The sequence below is a fragment of the Copidosoma floridanum genome, unplaced genomic scaffold (assembly GCF_036245765.1).
Source record: "Copidosoma floridanum isolate Cflo_tuat_1 unplaced genomic scaffold, Cflo_Japanese_pri ptg000025l, whole genome shotgun sequence".
Classification (NCBI taxonomy): domain Eukaryota; kingdom Metazoa; phylum Arthropoda; class Insecta; order Hymenoptera; family Encyrtidae; genus Copidosoma; species Copidosoma floridanum.
The window spans coordinates 4,968,454-4,988,644 of record NW_028321902.1 but is presented as its reverse complement, the minus strand read 5'-3'; the positions used below and the strand labels follow the sequence as shown (position 1 = coordinate 4,988,644).

At 40.9% G+C, this 20,191-nt stretch overlaps 2 protein-coding genes across 4 annotated transcripts in view; one reads left to right on the top strand and one right to left on the bottom strand.

Annotated features, from left to right (window-relative positions):
- The first annotated feature begins 227 nt into the window (after positions 1-227).
- Positions 228-20,191, top strand: part of mub (poly(rC)-binding protein mub) — an 80,173-nt gene continuing 60,209 nt past the window's right edge. For all 3 annotated transcript variants that reach the window (XM_089595234.1, XM_089595232.1, XM_089595235.1), the window contains exons 1-2: positions 228-520; positions 9,884-9,945. The gene's annotated coding sequence lies outside the window, so the exon portion shown is untranslated. The remainder of the gene's footprint in view (positions 521-9,883; positions 9,946-20,191) is intronic.
- On the bottom strand, positions 15,461-18,544 carry LOC149373952 (uncharacterized). The gene is made up of 2 exons (XM_089595156.1): positions 18,323-18,544; positions 15,461-17,663 (listed from the first exon to the last, which is right to left on the bottom strand). Exon 2 carries the CDS (start codon positions 17,540-17,542, stop codon positions 15,548-15,550), a length of 1,995 nt encoding a protein of 664 aa, XP_089451282.1. The 5' UTR covers positions 17,543-17,663; positions 18,323-18,544; the 3' UTR covers positions 15,461-15,547.

Below are 20,191 nucleotides of genomic sequence, written 5' to 3'. Positions count from 1 at the left end.
GCCCCTCCGGGTTGTCGGCTAACCGGCTATACAGCATCAGCCTCAGTGTCGCTGCAGCCCCCGGTCCTGCCACACCAGCCATCAAATATTATACACACACTCACGCTCTCTCTCTCTCTCTCTCTCTACCTTCTCTTTTACCAACCACCATACCTTATTACATACGTACACCCACACACATAGATAAATACAACCCCTCCCCCCTCCCGAGACGCCCGCTACACACTGCGTGTGTTATACCTATCGTCCAGGCTCTTCCTTCTTTCGCCTGGGCTATACGATAGCTTTTTTTCGCTATATACCGAGTACTTGCGGTAAAAAACGTGTGTCTCAGTGTGCGGCCGACCTGTGCCATCGATGAACAAACGAGTAGCTCTTCCGATATAACATTAATACAAAACAACAGTGTGTCTTTCACCACCGTCATACCTCGAGCAGCGTGCAAGGAGACCCCCTCCCCCCCTTCCAGGAGAACCGGAGCATTTGGCAGCAACCCCCTGGGATTCTTCTAGACACACCGGCAAGTTTTCACCTATGTCGTACGTTATACCGTCTCGCATGCCTACTGTTGTGTATAGTGTATTATATGTATAGGTGTACAAAAAAAAACAAAAACAAAGATTCCGTCTCTCTTTGAGTCTATGATTTATGTGCATACTCATCAAGCAGTAGCGATCGTTGCGGTCAACCCATGTACGTTAGTTGCCATCGATCACGAAAAATATATAACCCGCCCTGTAATTAATTGGCTTCTCGTTTACGTATAGCTCATGGGGAACCTTTTTTTTTTTTTTCATCTCTTTTTGTTTAAATACCCGGGAATTCTTTCACATATTTTTTTTGCTCCAATCATTAAATCCGAAAGCACATCGATGACCAAAAAAAAAAGGTCACGCATTCGGACCTAAATATACCTTCCTAATTTTAGCCGGAAGTGCTTATATATATGTATATGTGTGTGTACACGCACGTACCCCGTGCGCGACTCTGACAAATCGAGGCTCTTCCGCCGGCCCATCCATTTGCCGGTGTGTATATACACCATACTCTGCCGAGCGTTTTAATCATTTCCCAGGGTAACCGGACCTCGTTCGCGCTCCGTCACCGTCACCGCCCAACGAAACTCGCACCCCAACCCCGACGACGCACACAATATCCCACTTCTTTTCCTCCGGCAAATAAAAAAAATCAAAGGGACAATCCAGCGTCACTTCATGCCAAAGAGAAGAGGGACTAAAGAGAGGGGGATGGAAGAATCATTGGCATGCGCCCGAACCAAGGGGTCTATTATTACGTGCGCGATGAGCGTCACATGGCTGAATCGAAAGACCCATGGGCACACGCGGATTTTCGCTACTTTACCCCCCTTTTCTCCCATTGCACCGAGAGAGAGAGGATGTTAATAACTCACGTGATGCGAAAATAGAAGCGGTCGAGAGAGAGACGCGTATGTGTCTCTCTCTTTCCCCCCCCCCTCTGCTTCCTCCGCTCTGCAAGTCGCGATTGAAATATTCAAGTTGTACGGCTTCTTCAACCCCGTCTCCGAGTATCACATTGTGCACGATGTATTTATTGTTTGCCAGTCGCGTATAGGTACGAGCTGCACATTTTATGGGAGGAAAAAAAAAAGAAAAAAAAAAAAGAGCTTTTGCCCAGGAATTACCATACGTATATTATATAAGTGTGGACTCTATATATGGGAGAGCGAAAAGTACTTAGCAAACGCGATCGTGTTTACACCCTAAGGCTCCCTTCCATGTGTAATGCTGCATAAGAAAAGCGGTTCCGCAGCGAGAGCATATATTAATAATAATGTGCAGGTGTGTGTACGGGGTATCGATTCACCCTCCCCCCCCTCCACTCCGTGCAAAGTTACTGCAGGACGTTTCTCTCACCCTTATACCTTTCGTATTATATTCTCGTCCGCCGTGCGTGTGCGAGAGGACGATAGGCGCTCTCTGCTGTTTCCATTGTCGGCGATTATTGACAGTCCTCCTCTTGTGCCTATTATTTAAAACTGATGGCTTTTCAGACCTACCTGTCTCTCATGCGGTCGCTGGTTTTGATTTGCTTTCTGTGTTCCGTTGCTTGGATTCAACTGAATGCGCGTGTGTGGTCGGGAAACTCGTACATCGAGGGAAAACAAAAAATAATCAATATTACCGACTTTTGTTTAAATTTATTTTTGGCCATATTGTACCACGGTCCTTTTTACCATTTTTTTTTTTCTCTCTTTCGGTGTAGAGTACATATACTACGATCAAGATTGAGCTTACCGAGTTAGGATACATTGTCAATTGGAAATCATAAAGTAAAACAAAAAATAGAAAAAAAATTTTTTTATTGCCTATAACGATTTAAAGACGTATGCTCGGAGCAAAACATTTTTGTGTAATTTTACTATACGCTTAGCATTGGAAGTAATCTGATGTATGCTTAGCGTAGTATATTCGTTTTTTTACCCGATATTACTAGGTCCCGTATGGACCGGATTATTTCCAACGCCCAGCGTATACAGTATACGATTCCGTTGTAAATTCATACTTGAAAATTAGAATTTTTACCATTCGGTGGCATTTCCTCCGCGTCAGACAAAGTGCGTCTGCTCAAAGGGGAGTAGTAATTTTACGGAAAAATCAAGCTCGGCCCATTGACACCGATAGCTCATCAATTCCCCTTGAGGAGCATCAAAAAAAAAAAGAAAAAAGAAAAAGAGAAAAAGATCCTTCGCCTCGTTATAGCCAAACAATGAGAAAAAAAAAAAAAAAAAAAAAAAAAGTACCGACACCGTCTTTCGCTCTATTACTCTTGCTCGTCTGTAGGAAGCGTCCCTCTCGATGCTCACAGCCATTAAAAAAGTTTTAACAACCCCGGCCGCCCAGACAGTCGATGCCCCGGCGTCTTCGATCACCCCACACATCGCCTTCCCAACCATACATCCTTTCTCCATCTCCACTCGACACACATACTCACACGCGTGTAAAGTCACCTTCGCGCGGATCATCAAAAAATACCCCACCCTAATTATCCCCCATTGTGGTAATACAAACACCCTCCGAGCGGCACGCACGCATTTGATACCAGCCCCCCCCCACCCCTGCACCACACCCGCGTCCGCTCGCTCTCGGTGTGTGAATTATTATCTCGGCGGAGCAGCGACCGCGTTGTTGCGCGCGTCAAAACTTTGCGACGTCCCGTCGGAATTCAAAGGGACGAGAGAGAGAGAGCTTTTCCAACCATAAGTGTATATATATACGTGTATCTTTGTCCCGGGCTTCCTTCCTTCCTTTGTTCTTATCTAACGAGCGCGTCTCTCTCCTCTCTCATCGTCTCGCGAGAGGCTTCTTTTTGCTCTTTGTTGCTGCCGTTGTACGTTTTTACCCTCTTCTTGTCCTGTTGTTCTTGGTTTTTCAACCCCCCCCCCTCTGTACTTTACTTAAAAAAAAAGAAAAAGGAAAGGAACTGCCTCGATTTGAGGGTGACTGGCTCGGAAAAGTGTTTCCTCTGTCTCAGCAACGTCTTATTATATTCACCGGCGCTCAATGATTCCCGTAATATTACGTACATGGTACATATATCACATCAACCAACGAGTGGTGAAACAAAGTGGCTGCAACTCGACGTTGTTGTTGCTCGTTCATTTACCTAGGCGCGGATGATAAAAACTATTCGTACAACAGTATATGATGTATATGTATACGTGGCAATGGCTTTCGCGTCGATTGTGTCACTCGACAATGGACAGCTTCGACGTGCAGGTTGAACTTATACGCCAGAGTCGCTGTTTGTTTGCGGACGCGTTTCAAACGTCAACTCGACAGCCGCGCTTACATGTATACACATAGCTGTTGATGCACCGCTTTTCCCACATTACTTTTTGCATTTATCGAAAATAAGTTGTATTGTTTCCTTAAGTATATGAACTGCCGTGAAAAATGGTGTGTTTGCCCTGTGCCGTGGCGCGGAAAAAAAGAGCTCGCAAGCTCGACAGAGTGCGTAGACCCAAAGGGGGGAGGGTCGAGCGAGCGACAATAGGACGACGCGGGAGCCTCCCGCGACTTTACAATCGCGTCTCGACAAAAATGAAAGCGCGCGCGCCTCGTCTCTGTAATATGTTCACTCGCGTATACGGCGTTATATCGAGCGTGCGTGAGAGCCTTTAGTTTTTTTTTTTTTTTTTTTTTTTTTTTTTTCAGCCAGTGTAGAGGGTGCTTTTTTTTGTCGTGCATTAGCGGCAGTTTTGTATATGTTTTTTTCAGGGAGATAGTGTGAAGGTACGCGTGGGGGTGCAGGAGGAGATGCTTTGACATCGCGTGTGTAGGGGGTGGAGGCGAAGAATGGCTTCGAGCTTTTTTTTCTTCAGAGCGGGGGGTTGCGTGTGTAAGGAAAGAAAAAAAAAAAAAAAAAAAAAACATTGTCGTTGTTTTTGGTTGCGACTACGCGCAATTTCCGCCGAGGGGGCTTGTGTTATCCTTGTTTCTTGTACGGTAAAACGTTAACTCTATGCCAAGCGAATTTTGATAAAAGTCACCGAAAAAGGCTGTAAAAGTCTCGAAAAGACCTGAAAATAATTTTCAGTAGGACAAAGTCTTTGAGAGTCTCTAAAAGTTTATGAAAGGTTGAGACTTTTTGAGACTTTGAAAGTCACTTGAAAATTTCAAAGTTTTCCAAGACTTTTTAGACTTTAAAAGATCACTCAAGGATTTTAAAACATCCACGACATTTAATCAAATTTTAAGTATCACAAAGCTTTTAAAAAATTAACAGGTTACGAAAAAATTGGAAAGTTTACTGAAGAAATCTCTCATAGTGATATCCTTTTGATACCTTTGACGTTTTGTTAAAGAGATTGTGCACAGCTTCTCGGAGTTATCCTTTTTTCTACGCATACTATTCTCATACCTGATCCTAATTTATTAGAGAAGCTTGAAAATACATGAAAAATACTCGATTGATTGGCGTTTATTGGATAAATAGTAAAATCAAAAGACGAAGAGAGTATACCCCTACTTTGTTGTTAATATTAAACTCATGTTATTAAACAAATATTGTTCTTTTTTTTTTTTTTTTAATCAAAATATTGTTGAACTCTGCTAAAGTCCCTCTGATCGACGTAATCAATTAAAATTAAAAGTGTCAAAAAAAACTGAAAAATTATCCTCGTCGACCCCATTCGAGTAAACCTTAAAATGAAAAAAAAAATAACCAAAAGTGCATCATACACGAGGTGGGGGAAAAAAAAAAGATGCCCAACTCGAAAAAGTGGGGACGACACAGCCGCTTATCGAGCGCCCGTTAAATATGGAGCACTCGCAGGCTGCACACCCTCTATATATAATATATACACGGTGGAGCTTTCGGAGGTCGTCATAAAATATTTCTCTTTGTTTTCCTCGCGCTTTTGATACGCTTTACATAATGGCCGCATCTTTTTTTTCCTTCCCCTTCATCCGCCGTCAATAATAATACACATGGGGGGGGGGGTCTTGCCGACGATGATCAACGTGAGAGAGGAAAAGAATAAAGATCCCCGATTTTCAACTTCCGTACTCGGCCATCAGTCGCCTATTTACCGCTGTACTTTGTGTCGCTGCTCGTGTATATACTTCGGTATCTCGAAGGAGGGGGAAAAGCGGAATAAAAGACAAGATTCCAGAGCGAGGAGGGGCAGGAGAAATGGGTCAACCGCGTTCGAGAAACAGGGGCGGGGGTGGAGTCCTTTGTTTTTCCGACACCCTCTCTCTTGTTTTTTGTTTGTTTATTTTATTCAAAAAAAAAAAAAAAAAAAGAATGACCGTCTATATACTGGGCACCGACGAGAGAGGTAATAAGCTCCGGGGATATAATTATATGGATGAAAGAGAGCATTAATATAATCCAACGAAAGTTATAGACACGGCCGATCGCTGCGGGCTTTTGTCTTTCGACAATGGCACCCTCGACTAGACTTTTATTTTCGTATACTCACCGAGGGTGTAACAGTGCGAGGCAGCCGTTGCATATGATTGCGAGCCCTCACGGAGCTCGACTCAATTAGAACGGCCATGCTTGTATTGATGGGTATTACACGGTGAGGTGGTGTCTTTCGGAGATAGAGATAAGTATCCGGCTCTTCGATCGTACCTGCTCATTTGTCTTGAGTGGATATATTTTTGCTGGTGTCGGTGTAATATATTGGGTGGAATTTGCACAGAGACAGAGAGCACCACCACACCTTTCTACCGCATTTGTATTATTTCCTCGTAAATGAAAACACGGACCATCTCTTAGGGAAAAAAACATTACCATATCAATTAAAGCGATAGCGATTAAAGAGTAACCAAATCTATCATACAATGGGAAAAAAAAAACATGGCCGTCACGGATTTATCACACAATAGTATATGTATCCATGTCAAATCTGTGAACACAAGTATTTCACTCTTGTGTCTCTCGTTGAAGGAAGTAATTTTTCTTTTTTCTTTTTTTTTTCCTATGTATAATTCAATAGGACAGGCGAAATGGTATTCATCGATTTGGCTTTTCTTGAAACATTCACTAAAATAGCAATAACTGCTATGCATTTTATAAAAACCACCGGTATTTTAACACGCTACTCGTCGATTCATAAACTAAAAATTTTTTTTTTACCTGCGTATAAATAAACACATGTATTATATATCTACTCGAGCGTACATTTTGCTACGAATATACGTATATGTGGTATATACACACACGGCGGATATTTAGCTCGAACGCGTGCGACGATCGATGCAGGTATTAACATCGCATTTATACACATATACATACGCATCGTATATATATATATACGTACATATTATACATAGGTATACCTCTCACGCCCAGCACGGACGATTTACCGCGGCGGATGTATCTGTCGTCCGGCTTCGCGTACAATGCGGTCTCGCGCCCTCACGCCCCACAACGTCACGTGCACGCCTGCCTCGCTGTACAATGTACAATATAGTTACACTCTCGATGTATATAACGATTGATGCAGACGATATTCCAGAAAAGTGACAATACATACGTCCTTTTCGTTTTCTCTGCCACGCCAAAAACCCAAGACGCACAGCGGGGCGTTGAGTATACTACACGTTGCGCGACCACCATACTCGGACCTTTACCGCATCGGTGGTGGTGGTGGTGGTGATGCTCTTCTTCTCGCGCCCGAGGATTTATTCTTGGCCCCGCTAGAAGCATTAATTTTCGGGGCGCGCGCGAATTTTTGCCAACCTACATTTCTGGCCCCTCTCCTCCCCTCGCGCTTCGAATTAAAATTATCATCTAAAGTAAAAGCAGCGGCCACATAGTAGTTTTGGTATACACGTGTGTTTTCGCGCTGGCCACAAAAAATGTACAACTCTTTCCCTCTGTTATCTGCTCCTTCGTGGTAAAACCGAGAACGTGTGATCGCGCGTTGACAGGTTGAAAAGAAAAAAAAAAAAAAAAAGAGAGAGGCGTCTCGTGCGTGTGCAAACCTTTGTGCCTGTACGTCTCCTCGTCTTATCAGCTCCCCGAGTTGCCGAGGAGAGGAAAGGCACCCACGACCAACCAACCAACCCTTATTCGATCAGTCGTGACATGCGGTGATGGTACGCCTTTTCTTCATCGAAAATTCAACATTGATAAATTAATAGATGCAGATAACGAGTAGGGATTGGTTAATCGAGGCGTTACATCGAAGAAATGAGTGCCGAAACTTCTCGCCGAAATCTGAATCATGAGCATAACTGCTTTTTTTTGTGTGATTTTGTTAGCCTGATTGTCTCCTCCGTTGTATATTTCTCGGAGACCTCCTATCGCGTCCCGGGGCACGCGTGCATCCAACTAATGGCACCGATGGGGGGGAGCAATAATAATAATCGAACGAGAGCCCGGGCTTGTAACCCAATTACGCCCATATTGCGCGCCATACCCCGCCCGACTCGATTACGCGTCCCTATACTCCAATCGCTTCTTCTTCTCTCCCCCATGTGCATCGATATATATATATAGTAACTCCTGAATCGGGCAGTTTGCAAATTGCGCCCACCTCTTTATCGGCAAAGTTTTTACATCCCCCCCTCCTCCCCGTCGCTTGTAACGCGATTGACTGACGGTGCGTGCCTGGACGAACTTTTACTGCTCTCGTGAGCAACTCGATTGTTCGGCAAGTCCTCTGAAACTTGGGGTTTTTTTCGAGGACGCACGTTGTTTTCGGGGATTCCCCGGTTTCAGGGGAATACAAACACCCATCGCTCGGCGAAAAAAGGCTTCACGATGAAAGAAAAAAAAAAAAAAAAAAAAGCTATCCTCGCGCGCTTGTACGACAAAAAAACGTGCGAGCTTCCGCGTGACTCTGGGATGATAAAAGGGCAGCGAGCACAAAAAAAAAAATTAAAAAAAGGCCTATAGTGAATCGAGTTTCGCTGACCAGGTCTCCCATTTTCCCGGCCGTTGGCGGTCGAAAGCCCGCGGGCCGGGTAATCTCGTTGATTAGCAAACGTGAGTAGCCCTTGATTTACCTATATACTTCTATGTGTATATTTTTACTTGGCAATGTAATAAAAAATGCAAAAAAAAAATTCTCGAAAATAAAAAAAAGGCCAATGTGTCAATACACACACTCGCGAGCCGAAAATCCTAGCTGTACCAACACACGCGTATGTAAGGAAAATGGGGGTGGGGAGGAGACACATTAAGGGGATTTGGCCCCATTAGCGAGGGGCAGCGATACGGCCTCATCCAATAACCCGAAGCCAACATCGTGCCGCCCTGCACGACTCGCCTGTCTACCGTATATATATATACCTCATCCACCCTCTAGCTTACCCATCCGTATGTACACCAGCTGTACGGATAAAGCGGGGGTGCACGCGGAAGCGAAGATATGCGTTTGCGGCTTCTTTGAGCTATTCGCAAACTCTGTACTCGTCAGCGCTTTTTTTTTTTTTTTTTTTTTTTTTTGTTGGATGCAGTTTACTATTTGCTCGGGGGGAAAGTGGAAAATTATCCTCCATAGAGCGGAATTTGGTCGTCGGAGGAAACGAAGGGATTGAATGACGCGCCGAGGGTTTTATAATAAGCCCGAGCTTTCAACCTGGTTGGGATTTGTAAAATGAGCTTTTGGGACATGTATATGTATACTATAATGTCATATCTGCATGATAATTGTATGGATTGCAAAGTGCGAACTAATGTACGTTACCCCGTGTTTTGAGGATATTTTTTTTTTTTTTTTTTCATTTGGGAAAGCTCAAAGCGTAATTTACGGGTCGACCCGATGACTACGTCCTTCCCTTTAATCGCCTCGCTAAATCGTCGTCGCGTAATTCCAACCGTCCCTTCACGAGCTCCCAAGTTCCTTAAGACGAAGTTGCGGCCTGGAATGCACGAATTCGCGTTTCCCTTCCTCCTTCCGACGTTGTAATGTATCCTTGCCAAAAGCTCGTTTTTGCTCCGAAAATAAAAAAAGAAAAAAATAGTGAATCCACGTGGAAGGGGAGCTCTATTATATTTCTCTTTCACGGCCACGTGAGTGGGACTGTAATTGTTAATAGATAAAGTAATGATGACCATTTTTTTTTTTTTTTTTTTAATACGTGGTCAGGATTAATTCTTGGAAAAATTCTTAAATTCAAGAGATATCGGAGAGTGTCATTTTTATGATAAATTTCATAACTTCGATACTTAAAACAAGTTAATATACATTGTTATAACATTTCACACAAAATAGAAATAATTACATGGTACATGATATTTTTTAATAATTTCTTCATTAATTTTTACTTTCGTAACGGGTATGGCGTCCAAATGATTTTTTAAAATTAATATTCATAAATACATTTCCAATGGTGAGTAATTATAAGTTGTTTTTTTTTTTTTTTTTGTATCTTTACAGACGCGCCCGAGGTCCCATCTGCTGATCCATCCGTACGATCCGGCTGCCTACCGATATCAGAGGTAAGTTTTTGGGTCGATGCGTCAACGCAACATAATAATATATGTACACTGAACGTTACGAGAGGATAAAATGTATAGCTAATAATAATACCCCCTTTGCATCAAAGTTGTATAATTAGCTCGCGAGAGTTGTTCAAACGTGGAAGCCGATCGATGGAGCGCATCCTTCACACGTGTGCATATACGCGCTTCGGCAGAGTTATCGGTTTTTCCCCAGTTTCCAGTGCAGCGGAGCACGTAAACTTTTATAAATAGCCGCTGTGCGCATAGCACCTTTTGGTTTTCCCCCTTTGGGGCCATTTTTCTACCCCCAGTTGGGGGTAACGAGCACCGACTCGCTCCGTCGTGGCAATGAGATTTCACTGTGCACAAAAATGTTTACCCTTCGTGTCCACCCGCAAAGTGTCAAAAAAGTTGCACACGCTCTCGGGAAGCACGCGAAATCGAAGGTAACTAGCCCCTGCATGTTTCAGCGAGTTGAAGAGAACACTCGTGGGTTTTTTCTCCCTTTATCGGGATTGATGGAGCTACTGTGGTGGTTTTCTCCTTTGGAAAGTTGCACACCCTGTAGATCCTCGTTACGTGTTCGTTGGAGGCGAAATTTTTCTCCCTTACCCCCGCTCGTTGCTTCGATCGGGTGGAACAACAAAAAAAAAAAAAAGTGTGATGGATATTTGATGTTTGTTGCAACAAATTACACCTAAACTTAAAAGCACGGATACTTTTTTTTTTTTTTTTTACTATTCGTGGCAGTACCATAAAAATTTAAAGAAGAAATGATTTAAGAATGAAAAAAAGAAGCAAAAAGTATTTGAAAATATTTCGTTTCAACAGTTATCCAATAAAAAAAAAAAGAAGATTTTTTCTTTAATAAAAAGAATGTATATAATTCACGAAGAGCCCAGGATGTTCATCAAAAAGTAACACCCTATTTTTGCAGTAGACAATGCTCGGATCGATGAATTATACTAGTAAAAAAAAAAAAAAAAAAAGTGCTCGCCCGCCTGGATGGAAAATGAAAGATGAATCGAGTTATCGAGTTTCGATGGAAATTCGAGCAATGAACGCCACGATAAAAGGGGAGCCAGTGATGGGTGCTATAATAGACGGCGATATTGAAAGAGTGACCATTCAATGAAAATATATATACCTTGTAACCGAGATATTAAAATTACAATTGTGTATGAGCTATAGGAGGTGTTGGTTGACTCATGTGGCTGTATAGGCGCGAAAATACAAGACAGCTAATCCATCCGTGTACTATAGACTTACGTATACGGATGTTCCAAACCTCGTGCATGCAACATAAGCACAAACGATGATGCATAGTTCGAATTGAATTTTCGCTAACTGGAGCGCGGACTAATTTAAACTCCCGCTCTCTGCGTCTATGTATGCACTGACTCGGCAAACAATGCCCCACCCCGAGGACTCTTTACATTCTTTTTTTTTTTTTTTTTTCATCCTCTCATCAACGAAACAAAAACTCTCAAACGACTTTGCACAGGAGAGAGGATTTTTTTTTTTTGTTTTTTTTTCATCCTCCCAAAAACCTATGCGTTTTTCTTGTTCACCCCTTTTTGTGCGTGCGCGTGTTCTCCGATGTGTATTTTGATACGATTCGCTTGGGAGCGAAAATCTTTTTACCTCGTACACAATTGAAATTCGACGAAAGAAAAACCGAGTTTTATGGTAAACCCACTGTACGGACGAGATCGGATTTTTTTTTTTTTTTTTTTATTATTGAAATTATCGTACAAGAGCAGAGAAAAAACATCACCTTGCATACCTTCATCCACCACTGGACGAGGAAATCCTGCTTTTCTTAATTCAATCCCAAGCCCTCCATCTCTTCTCTCGTCCCGAGTATGCTTTATCGTGTACACCAAGGGGAGGGGAGGCTCCATTAATCCTTTCTAAAAGTTAAACATCCTCAACGAGCGTCAATTACCCGCTGCTCCAATTACCCCCGCACATTGTCTTTAAATTCAGATTAATTTAGGCCCATTCCGCCTTACAAAAAAAAAAAAAAAAAAAAAAAAACAGGACAGCACGATGACTTCCCTCCGGTGAAAAAAAAAAAAAAAAAAAAAAGCTCGACTGCGCTCACATTGCAGAGCAGCAAAGTGAAGTGCTTCCTCAAGACTCCCTCTCTACCGAGATGTTTTCCGTCACCCTCGCCCCGCTCCCGTTTGTTGACTCTCCCGGGATTTCGCCTATCCCGGCATTTCCAAAATTAAAGCCCCCCCCCCCAACCCCGGTTGTTTGGAATTTTCAACATCTAGCTAAAAAGGGGAGGCGGGGGGTATCAATCTCCATGTAAATTCATGTCCATTATACAAAGATCGTTTGGGGCACCATTGTATACAGTCATATATGTGCACCGCTGGCTGCGATTTACGATAGTCCTTTTACACACATCGGGCTTTACGGCTCCACTCGCTCGTCCATTTATGGTCCGAAAACACCGGCAAAGGCTCATCTTTATTGAAAAATTCACAAAGCACACGGGCATATACCCACGTCGCCCCTATGTGTGCCCATTGTGTAAGTATACAGTAAACTTCGGGAAGCACTTAGCCGTGACTTGAATTACCCCCCCCCCTTTCGTATGCTAATTTTTTAATTTTTTTTATTTCAAGCTACATAGTGGGATGATCCAAGCAATAAACGGTATAAAACGCAAACTCGAGTCGATAAAACGCATCGGCAGCAGAGCGCACGGGGATGGTTCGGCCGTATACATAATTGAAGGGAATCGGCTGCCGCGATGCTTACCCCCTTTCTCCTTGGGATCCGAGTATTTTGGCTCACGGTGCACGAACGAGACGATCCCCGAGTTGGGTGTGAGTATGGAGCAACGTCTGGAAGCGAGAGATTGTCGATTGGTTAGAGCGTGGGGGGTCGTGGGGAGCCACGGCTCCCATCTCGTAATTGCCAATTTTGAATTATGCAGGGACTAAGAGACGACGCCAAGATTAGACGCGACTCCTGCTTGGAAAACTTGTTGGTGCAGCAGTGAAATTTTTTTTATAAATAATTTCTCCTCGGCGACACTTTTACCGGGACAGCTCGACGGATGTTTCAATAGAATGCCACCCCGAGAGTGGATGGATATTACGTCGTAAGTATACATCCGGGGAAGGGGGGGAAGGGAACTTTGTTCGAGCGTAATACATAAATGTCGGGTCGGTGAGACAAAGTCGGGTGATCCCGCCGAGCGTGAAAATGGAATGTGGCCCCTCCTCCTTTCCGTGTATCTTGGCCGCGGTGGTGTTGTATCGCAACATCCGTGTAATAGTTATAGAACCGCGAGAGTTTGCGCCCTGTATTAAAATGGGGTTGGGGCAGGGGAAAACTTGTACTTTCACGGGAAGGATGGCATTATTAAAAGTCTGTTAAAAGTCTCGTCTCGGCGCGACAGCCGGTGTTTTTAGCTGTTTTTCTCCCCTATCTCTAGAGGTATACCTTTTTTAACGCTCCGATGTCTCGAATCGATGTTGACACTCTTGTGGTCGTTGATGCTCAACTGGGGTTAAAAAGCCTATAATGGATCCCCCCATCCCCTCTACTTTCAAAGAAAGGCCGTACCTATCGCTTCTTAACGATTTTTCACTCGCTTTTTGCCTTTTTTGAGGTTAGGTTTTAAATAGTAATCCTAAAACAAAACTTTTATGGTGCACCCTATATAACAGAAACAGTACACCATTCAAATTCATCTTAGCATTACTTCATGACTTGTCGGTCCACTTGTCCACGATAGGGGACTTTTTGCAAAAAATACAAATCAAATAAATACTAAATTTTACACAACTTCGTTCAAGTTAGACTTTCTCTTAAAACGTCCCACACTTCTGTACACGAAAAGAAAATTTAAATTACGTAAATCGATTCTCGCTGGCTTTGATTGTATTTGAGCCAAGATGGCGCCACAACTTCGTTGGTATACCCCTATTTTTCTTCGAGATGAGTATAGGAAGAATCAATTATTTGTCTCACTCCATCGAGTGGAGTACGATTTTTGACGCCATCCTGGCTGAAGTACCACTGATGACCACTGCCACTGCAGTCAAGTTTTGTGTGGACACTTTTCCATAAAACTGTAATGCAAATTGTCTTGTATCTGTCAAAAGAGTGATGGATAACCTAAGTAAAATAATTAATTCCGTTCCGTTATGTATGAAATCTCAGAAGTACAGAACAATACCTGCCCACTCGGATCAATATCATCATCATCATGATGATCATCGAGAAACCAGCAACCAACGAAACTCAATTAGCTCCTTCTCTCTCCTTCCATTCTCCGACGATTCCCAGATAATTACGAAACTGCTAATTAACCCGGTCGGAGTCCAAGTGGTAAACCCACACAGTAGCCGTTGGCGTTCATCCGCCAAACGCCCCCTTCGACGTCTTATGTACCCACACTGGCAAATGAGAGGGTAGACGGACAACTTATCAGCTGACGATGGATTTTCCAAGGTTTCTTCTTCCGTTCCAGACCCGGTGCGGCGAATTATCGCAACAATGACGAGTTTTTACGTTCGTTAGCCATTTGATTTTTATGCGTGGTGAGATGGGATTTTTTGGCGACTCTATGGCTATTTTATGGAATTTTAATGAGCTGAATCAACCGCTTCTTACAAATTCGCCAGACTTTTCCATCAGACTACGTAGAAAAGTGACGACTTGCACGCTGCAGCATATACAACTAAGTATTTCATGCAATGACTGTTGTGATGGGATCCTTTATTTGATGTTTTTATCAAGAAAAGCTGGTTAATATTTAGTATAATGAAAATTTACTTTATAAACTCTATGGGGAATAGTTGACTTGAAGCGTTTACGTGTTGATGGTTGCAATGTTGGAATTAGGTAAAAATTAAAACGCAAATGAAAAACATCAAGATAAATTCATACCATCAAAAATGTACAAATAAATTTAAATTACAAAGTAGTGTAAGTTAAAAGTACTGCACAGTAAAAATAAATGGATGCTTTTTTAAAGAAAAGTTGAATTTCCGAATAAAACCAAATGTATAATGAGTTTATAATATGATAATATAAATTGCTTATAATGCCGTGAAATATGGCTTGAGAATTAGTTGTATGATTATTTATCATTTCACAATATTTATCATGAATTTTTTTTTCTAAAGTTATTGATTTAAAAATTAAAAATACATTTATTTTCCGTGACTATTTCAGATGTTAAAGAAAAAGTTAAATAAATGACATAAGTGTTTTGACGTAAAGTTTCTACCATATTAACTTTTTTTTTTTTTTTTGCAACGAGCCTCTCGTGGGAAGTAATATTAAATAACAATGTACGACAAAATGCGTTCATTTTAATATGATGACTCTAATTGATTCATATATATAGCAGAAATATAATAACATGGTAATTATTTTTAAAAGGTAAGAGCAAAAAATTAAATTATTTTAAATCAATTATTAAATTAAAAAAGATTTCAACATTTCATCATTGTTATAAACTAAACATTAGAACTGACACTTTAACTTGGCACAGCAAATATAGTTGTGAAACATAATAATTTTAATACAACAACTTAAGGATCATCACTGACTTGGCTTTACGTGACTAAAGATCGTGACAATCGTATTTGTGACACAAGAGGTCGGATAACATGTTGAAATAACGTTTGCACATATCACAACTAAACGGGTGCCAATTAGCTACGTGTTTGTTGTAGTCACTGATTCGATGAAAAGATCGCGTACACGCCATGCAACGGTGGAGATGATTATCATGTTCGTGACTCACGAGACTATTTGAATCAGTGAATATTTTCTGACACTCGCCACATGGATACAAATGCCAATTGCGCACATGACTCTCAAGATAACTGCTCCGGACAAAAGTTTGTGGGCATTGAGTGCAGCGATGGTTGTGCTCAGACTCAATGTGTTTTATGAGGCTGCTTTTGCGGGTAAATGATTGCGGACACTCGTCGCAGCGAAATATGTTGTGCTGGACATTTATGTGCTGCATAAGAACTTCGTTTTGGTTGGAATTAGATGGTGAAAAATTGGTGCTTGCTTTCGTATGTATGTTCATGTGATTTTTGAGTTGGTGTCTCAGTCGAAAAATTTTATGACAAACTGTACAGCCAAAGGACTTAGTTCCTGTGTGAATCAATTGGTGACCTGCGAGATGATGTTTATTTCGAAAAGTATTCGCAAACGTAGTGCCATTGAAGAGCCTTTCGTCCCTGTGAGTTTGCTTGTGCCTCGTGAGATCACAATTTTCATTAAAAGCTTGTGAACACATATCGCACTGGTATGGTTCTTCACCTGAATGGATCCGCATGTGTTTTTTAAGGCTGTGTTTATAGCTAAACTTTTTGGGACACAAATCGCACTGATGTGGTTTTTCACCAGAATGGATCCGCATGTGAATTTTAAGATGGCCGTTTTGGCTGAACTTTTTGGGACACAAATCGCACTGATGTGGTTTTTCACCAGAATGGATCCGCATGTGAATTTTAAGATGGCCGTTTTGGCTGAACTTTTGGGGACACAAATCGCACTGGTATGGTTTCTCACCTGAATGAAAAAGCATGTGCCTTGTGAGATCACCATTTGTAGTAAAAGCTCGTGAACAAACCGAGCACTGGTATGGTTTCTCACCAGAATGGATCCGCAAATGAATTTTAAGATTGCCTTTTTGGCTGAACTTTTTGGAACACAAATCGCACTGATATGGTTTCTCACCCGAATGGATTCGCATGTGCCTTGTGATATCACTATTTGTAGTGAAAGCTCGTGAACAAACCGAGCACTGGTATGGTTTTTCACCAGAATGGATCCGCATGTGTTTTTGAAGGCTGCAGTTCTGACTGAACTTTTGGGGACACAAATCGCACTGATGTGGTTTTTCACCAGAATGGATCCGTATGTGAATTTTAAGATTGCCTTTTCGGCTGAAATTTTGGGGACACAATTTGCACTGATATGGTTTTTCACCAGAATGGATCCGCATGTGAATTTTAAGATGGCCTTTTTGGTTGAACTTTTGGGAACACAAATCACACTGATATGGTTTTTCACCGGAATTGATCTGCATGTGAATTTTAAGGTTGCTTTTTTGGTCAAACTTTTGGAGACACAAATCGCACTGATATGGTTTCTCACTAGAATGGATCCGCATGTGAATTTTAAGATGGCCTTTTTGTTTGAACTTTTGGGGACACAAATCACACTGATATGGTTTTTCACCGGAATGGATCCGCATGTGAATTTTAAGATTGCCTTTTTGGCTGAACTTTTGGGGACACACATCGCACTGGTATGGTTTCTCACCAGAATGGATTTGAATGTGTTTTTGAAGGTTGCCTTTCTCACTGAATTTTCGTGAACACAAATCACACTGAAATGGTTTCTCACCAGAATGGATTCGCATGTGCCTTGTGAGATTACTATTTGTAGTAAAAGCTCGTGAACAAACCGAGCACTGATATGGTTTTTCACCAGAATGGATCTGCAAATGTGATGCCAGTAGACTGGAATTGCGGAAAGACTTTTGGCATACATCACAAGAATAGCATTCCCTCGAGGAACTCGGTTTTTCGGCCATATTAGTTTGTTGCGATCGATGTATCTCGAAAGTTGCAGCTACGGATTCTTTGGTAGTGGTCGCTGGTATCGTGTATTTTTGTTGTAGTGATAGCAATGCTGCGGTTCAATGGCCAATGCGACTGAAAAACAAGAAAATCGTAAGCTATAAAAAATAAAATTATTTAATGACTATATTATCAGCATTACCGATTAGAAAAAAAAGAACTTTTTATGTATTTAGCAAGTTGTAGAATAAGTTATATTTTATTAAGTTATACTTTGATATTCTTTTGGATTGAAAAATTTTTTAAAGATGTATCTAGTTAATATATTGAGAAAACAGTTTTACACAACTCGCCAAGTGCATATACGTCACTACTTGCCATCACAATCCAGAAAACAGTTACTTCGGTTCCTTTATTAGTTTTAACTGTATTCTAGCCATGACCTTTTTTTTTATTTTTGAGCCTTCTGTGTGTGAAACACAAATTATCGAATTACCTGTACGGAGTCTGCGGATATTCAATTTCCATACAAGTAATTTTTCGTGCTGTTATGCGTCAAGTAATAACTTGGCACATTGCAGTGTATTAAAAAATCACTTGGTGTACTAACAATACAAGTTATACTTTGTAACTTTTGGCCAGACATAATAAATTGTGTTTCCCACGCGATACAAGTCTCTTTTGGATATTTAGAAATAATCCAAAATACCATTTTTTTTCTTTTGCAAACGAAAACAAAGGTTCGTGCGAATGAAATAGCAGCTGATTTTTTAAATTAATGACAAGACTTATACCTTTTTGACTTGATGGATTTTCTGTCTAGATTTGGATGCTTAAACACTTGCCGAATAATATATTTATTCGCTTGTTTTGTTGAACAAAGTTGAAATGGCTTTGTACTTCCAATTTATCACCTGCAACATTTCTGTAGAAAAAAAATATTGTTTACTATGTGTTGCTACACGAAAATAGTTAAAGCGTTGACTTCCCAAGGAGAACTGCTATATCCAAACTGCTGTCGGTGCCTTCCATACAATGATGTACTTACAGCAAGTGTTGAAGTAGTCATAGATATTTTTAGTATCCCAAGAGATATCACTAATGACATGACAATTGGTTATTGGTATTTGTCGCAAGAGTCACTATAGTCGTGCGTATAGCATTTGGGCGATACTTCATTATGACGTGGTTAATTTGAAGTCATGAAGATAAAGTGTTCGACTAAAATTTGCGTTTACGATTTTTTTTCTACGTAGTACATGACCTTGCGAACAAAATGAGCCTCGACTCGAAGGTGTGCAGCAAAAATAAACTTTTCCGCCCTCGGGTGGTTTTGGGAGGCTGGTACTTCCTCGGGCGAAAAAGCAGTTTTCCGGAACTCGTTCGAAAAGTCTCCTTTACGAACCTCGTTACGTTCCTCGCCTTCGGCTCGGGCCGCAAACCTCTCGGTTCGCAAACAGAGTTTTTTCAAACTCGTAGGAAAACTACCATTTTTTTATTTTTCAAACTTATGACCAATTTCGAATATGTGCGCGTTTGCATGTGAGCGCTCCTACTTAAAGATTTTAAACTAAAGTTGTTGTAATTTGACCTCAGAATTTTGTGATGACATATAGGGATTTCTTGGTGCTATAGGCAATCAAAATACATAAGTATAATAAAGGGTAGGATAATGCGTAACCAAAAATGATATTTTTATGCGCACAAGAACACAAATTAACAAATAACAATTTATTTTAGTTGCTTACGTCTACTTCCTATGCTTGAAATTTGATTTATTTAATCGTTACAATTTAGTTTTTTTTCAAAATCATTTTCAATGTGTATTACTGACAGTAAATTCATTTCTCTTCGGGTACTAAGTGTGAAAGTTATTTTATACTCTTTTGGATTAAAAAATACTGTTATCAAAATACGCTACTCCGCAGAGACCTGCTATTTAGGTGACAATCTCAAGTATTGGCTCCAGTATTGATATCTGCAAGTTTTAAATCGTAGTATAGTGATAGCCAAATAAATACACGTGTATATCTTTAGTCACGGGATAACCTTCCAAAGACTCCTAAGAATAAAAAAAAAAAAAAAAAAATGGTTGCGCAATAATTACTAAAAAAATTGTATGATGTTTTTCTATCAAAATTTTATATCATTTATATTGTTTAATTGCAGTTTGATATTTGGATACATAGTTTACTTCAGAAACCAATTTTATTTCTTAGTTTGACTCATCCTTCGCTTCCTGAAGAACTGGTTTAGTCGAGGTTTAGTGTTGCGACTGGAGTTTTTTTGATATCAGTGTATGGGTATCAAGTTTTTGACTCTTTGCAAAAGACAAGTAACTCAATACTGCACTTGTACGTAATTGATATTAATGTTGAAAAATTATATTCTCTGTTGAATTGAATAATTATTAATTTTTTTTCTTTTTTCTTCATAATCCCTAAAGTCGTACTTTTACACATACATACAAAAGACCATTATGGAAAAGGCGTCTCTGGCTGCACAACAAAAACAGGATATAACAGGTACACTACAACCAAACCGCTGCAGCATTAGCAGGTATTATGGGATTAGAGGGCGATTAATCGAGCAATTACAGCTTCGGTCAACCCACACATGCAGAAACGACCCCCAAACTATCCCTTACACCTAATAAATTTTTC

Excerpts from the sequence above, each read along its gene's own strand:
- LOC149373952 (XM_089595156.1), bottom strand. The coding sequence starts at position 17,542 with ATGGCCGAAAAACCGAGTTCCTCGAGGGAATGCTATTCTTGTGATGTA.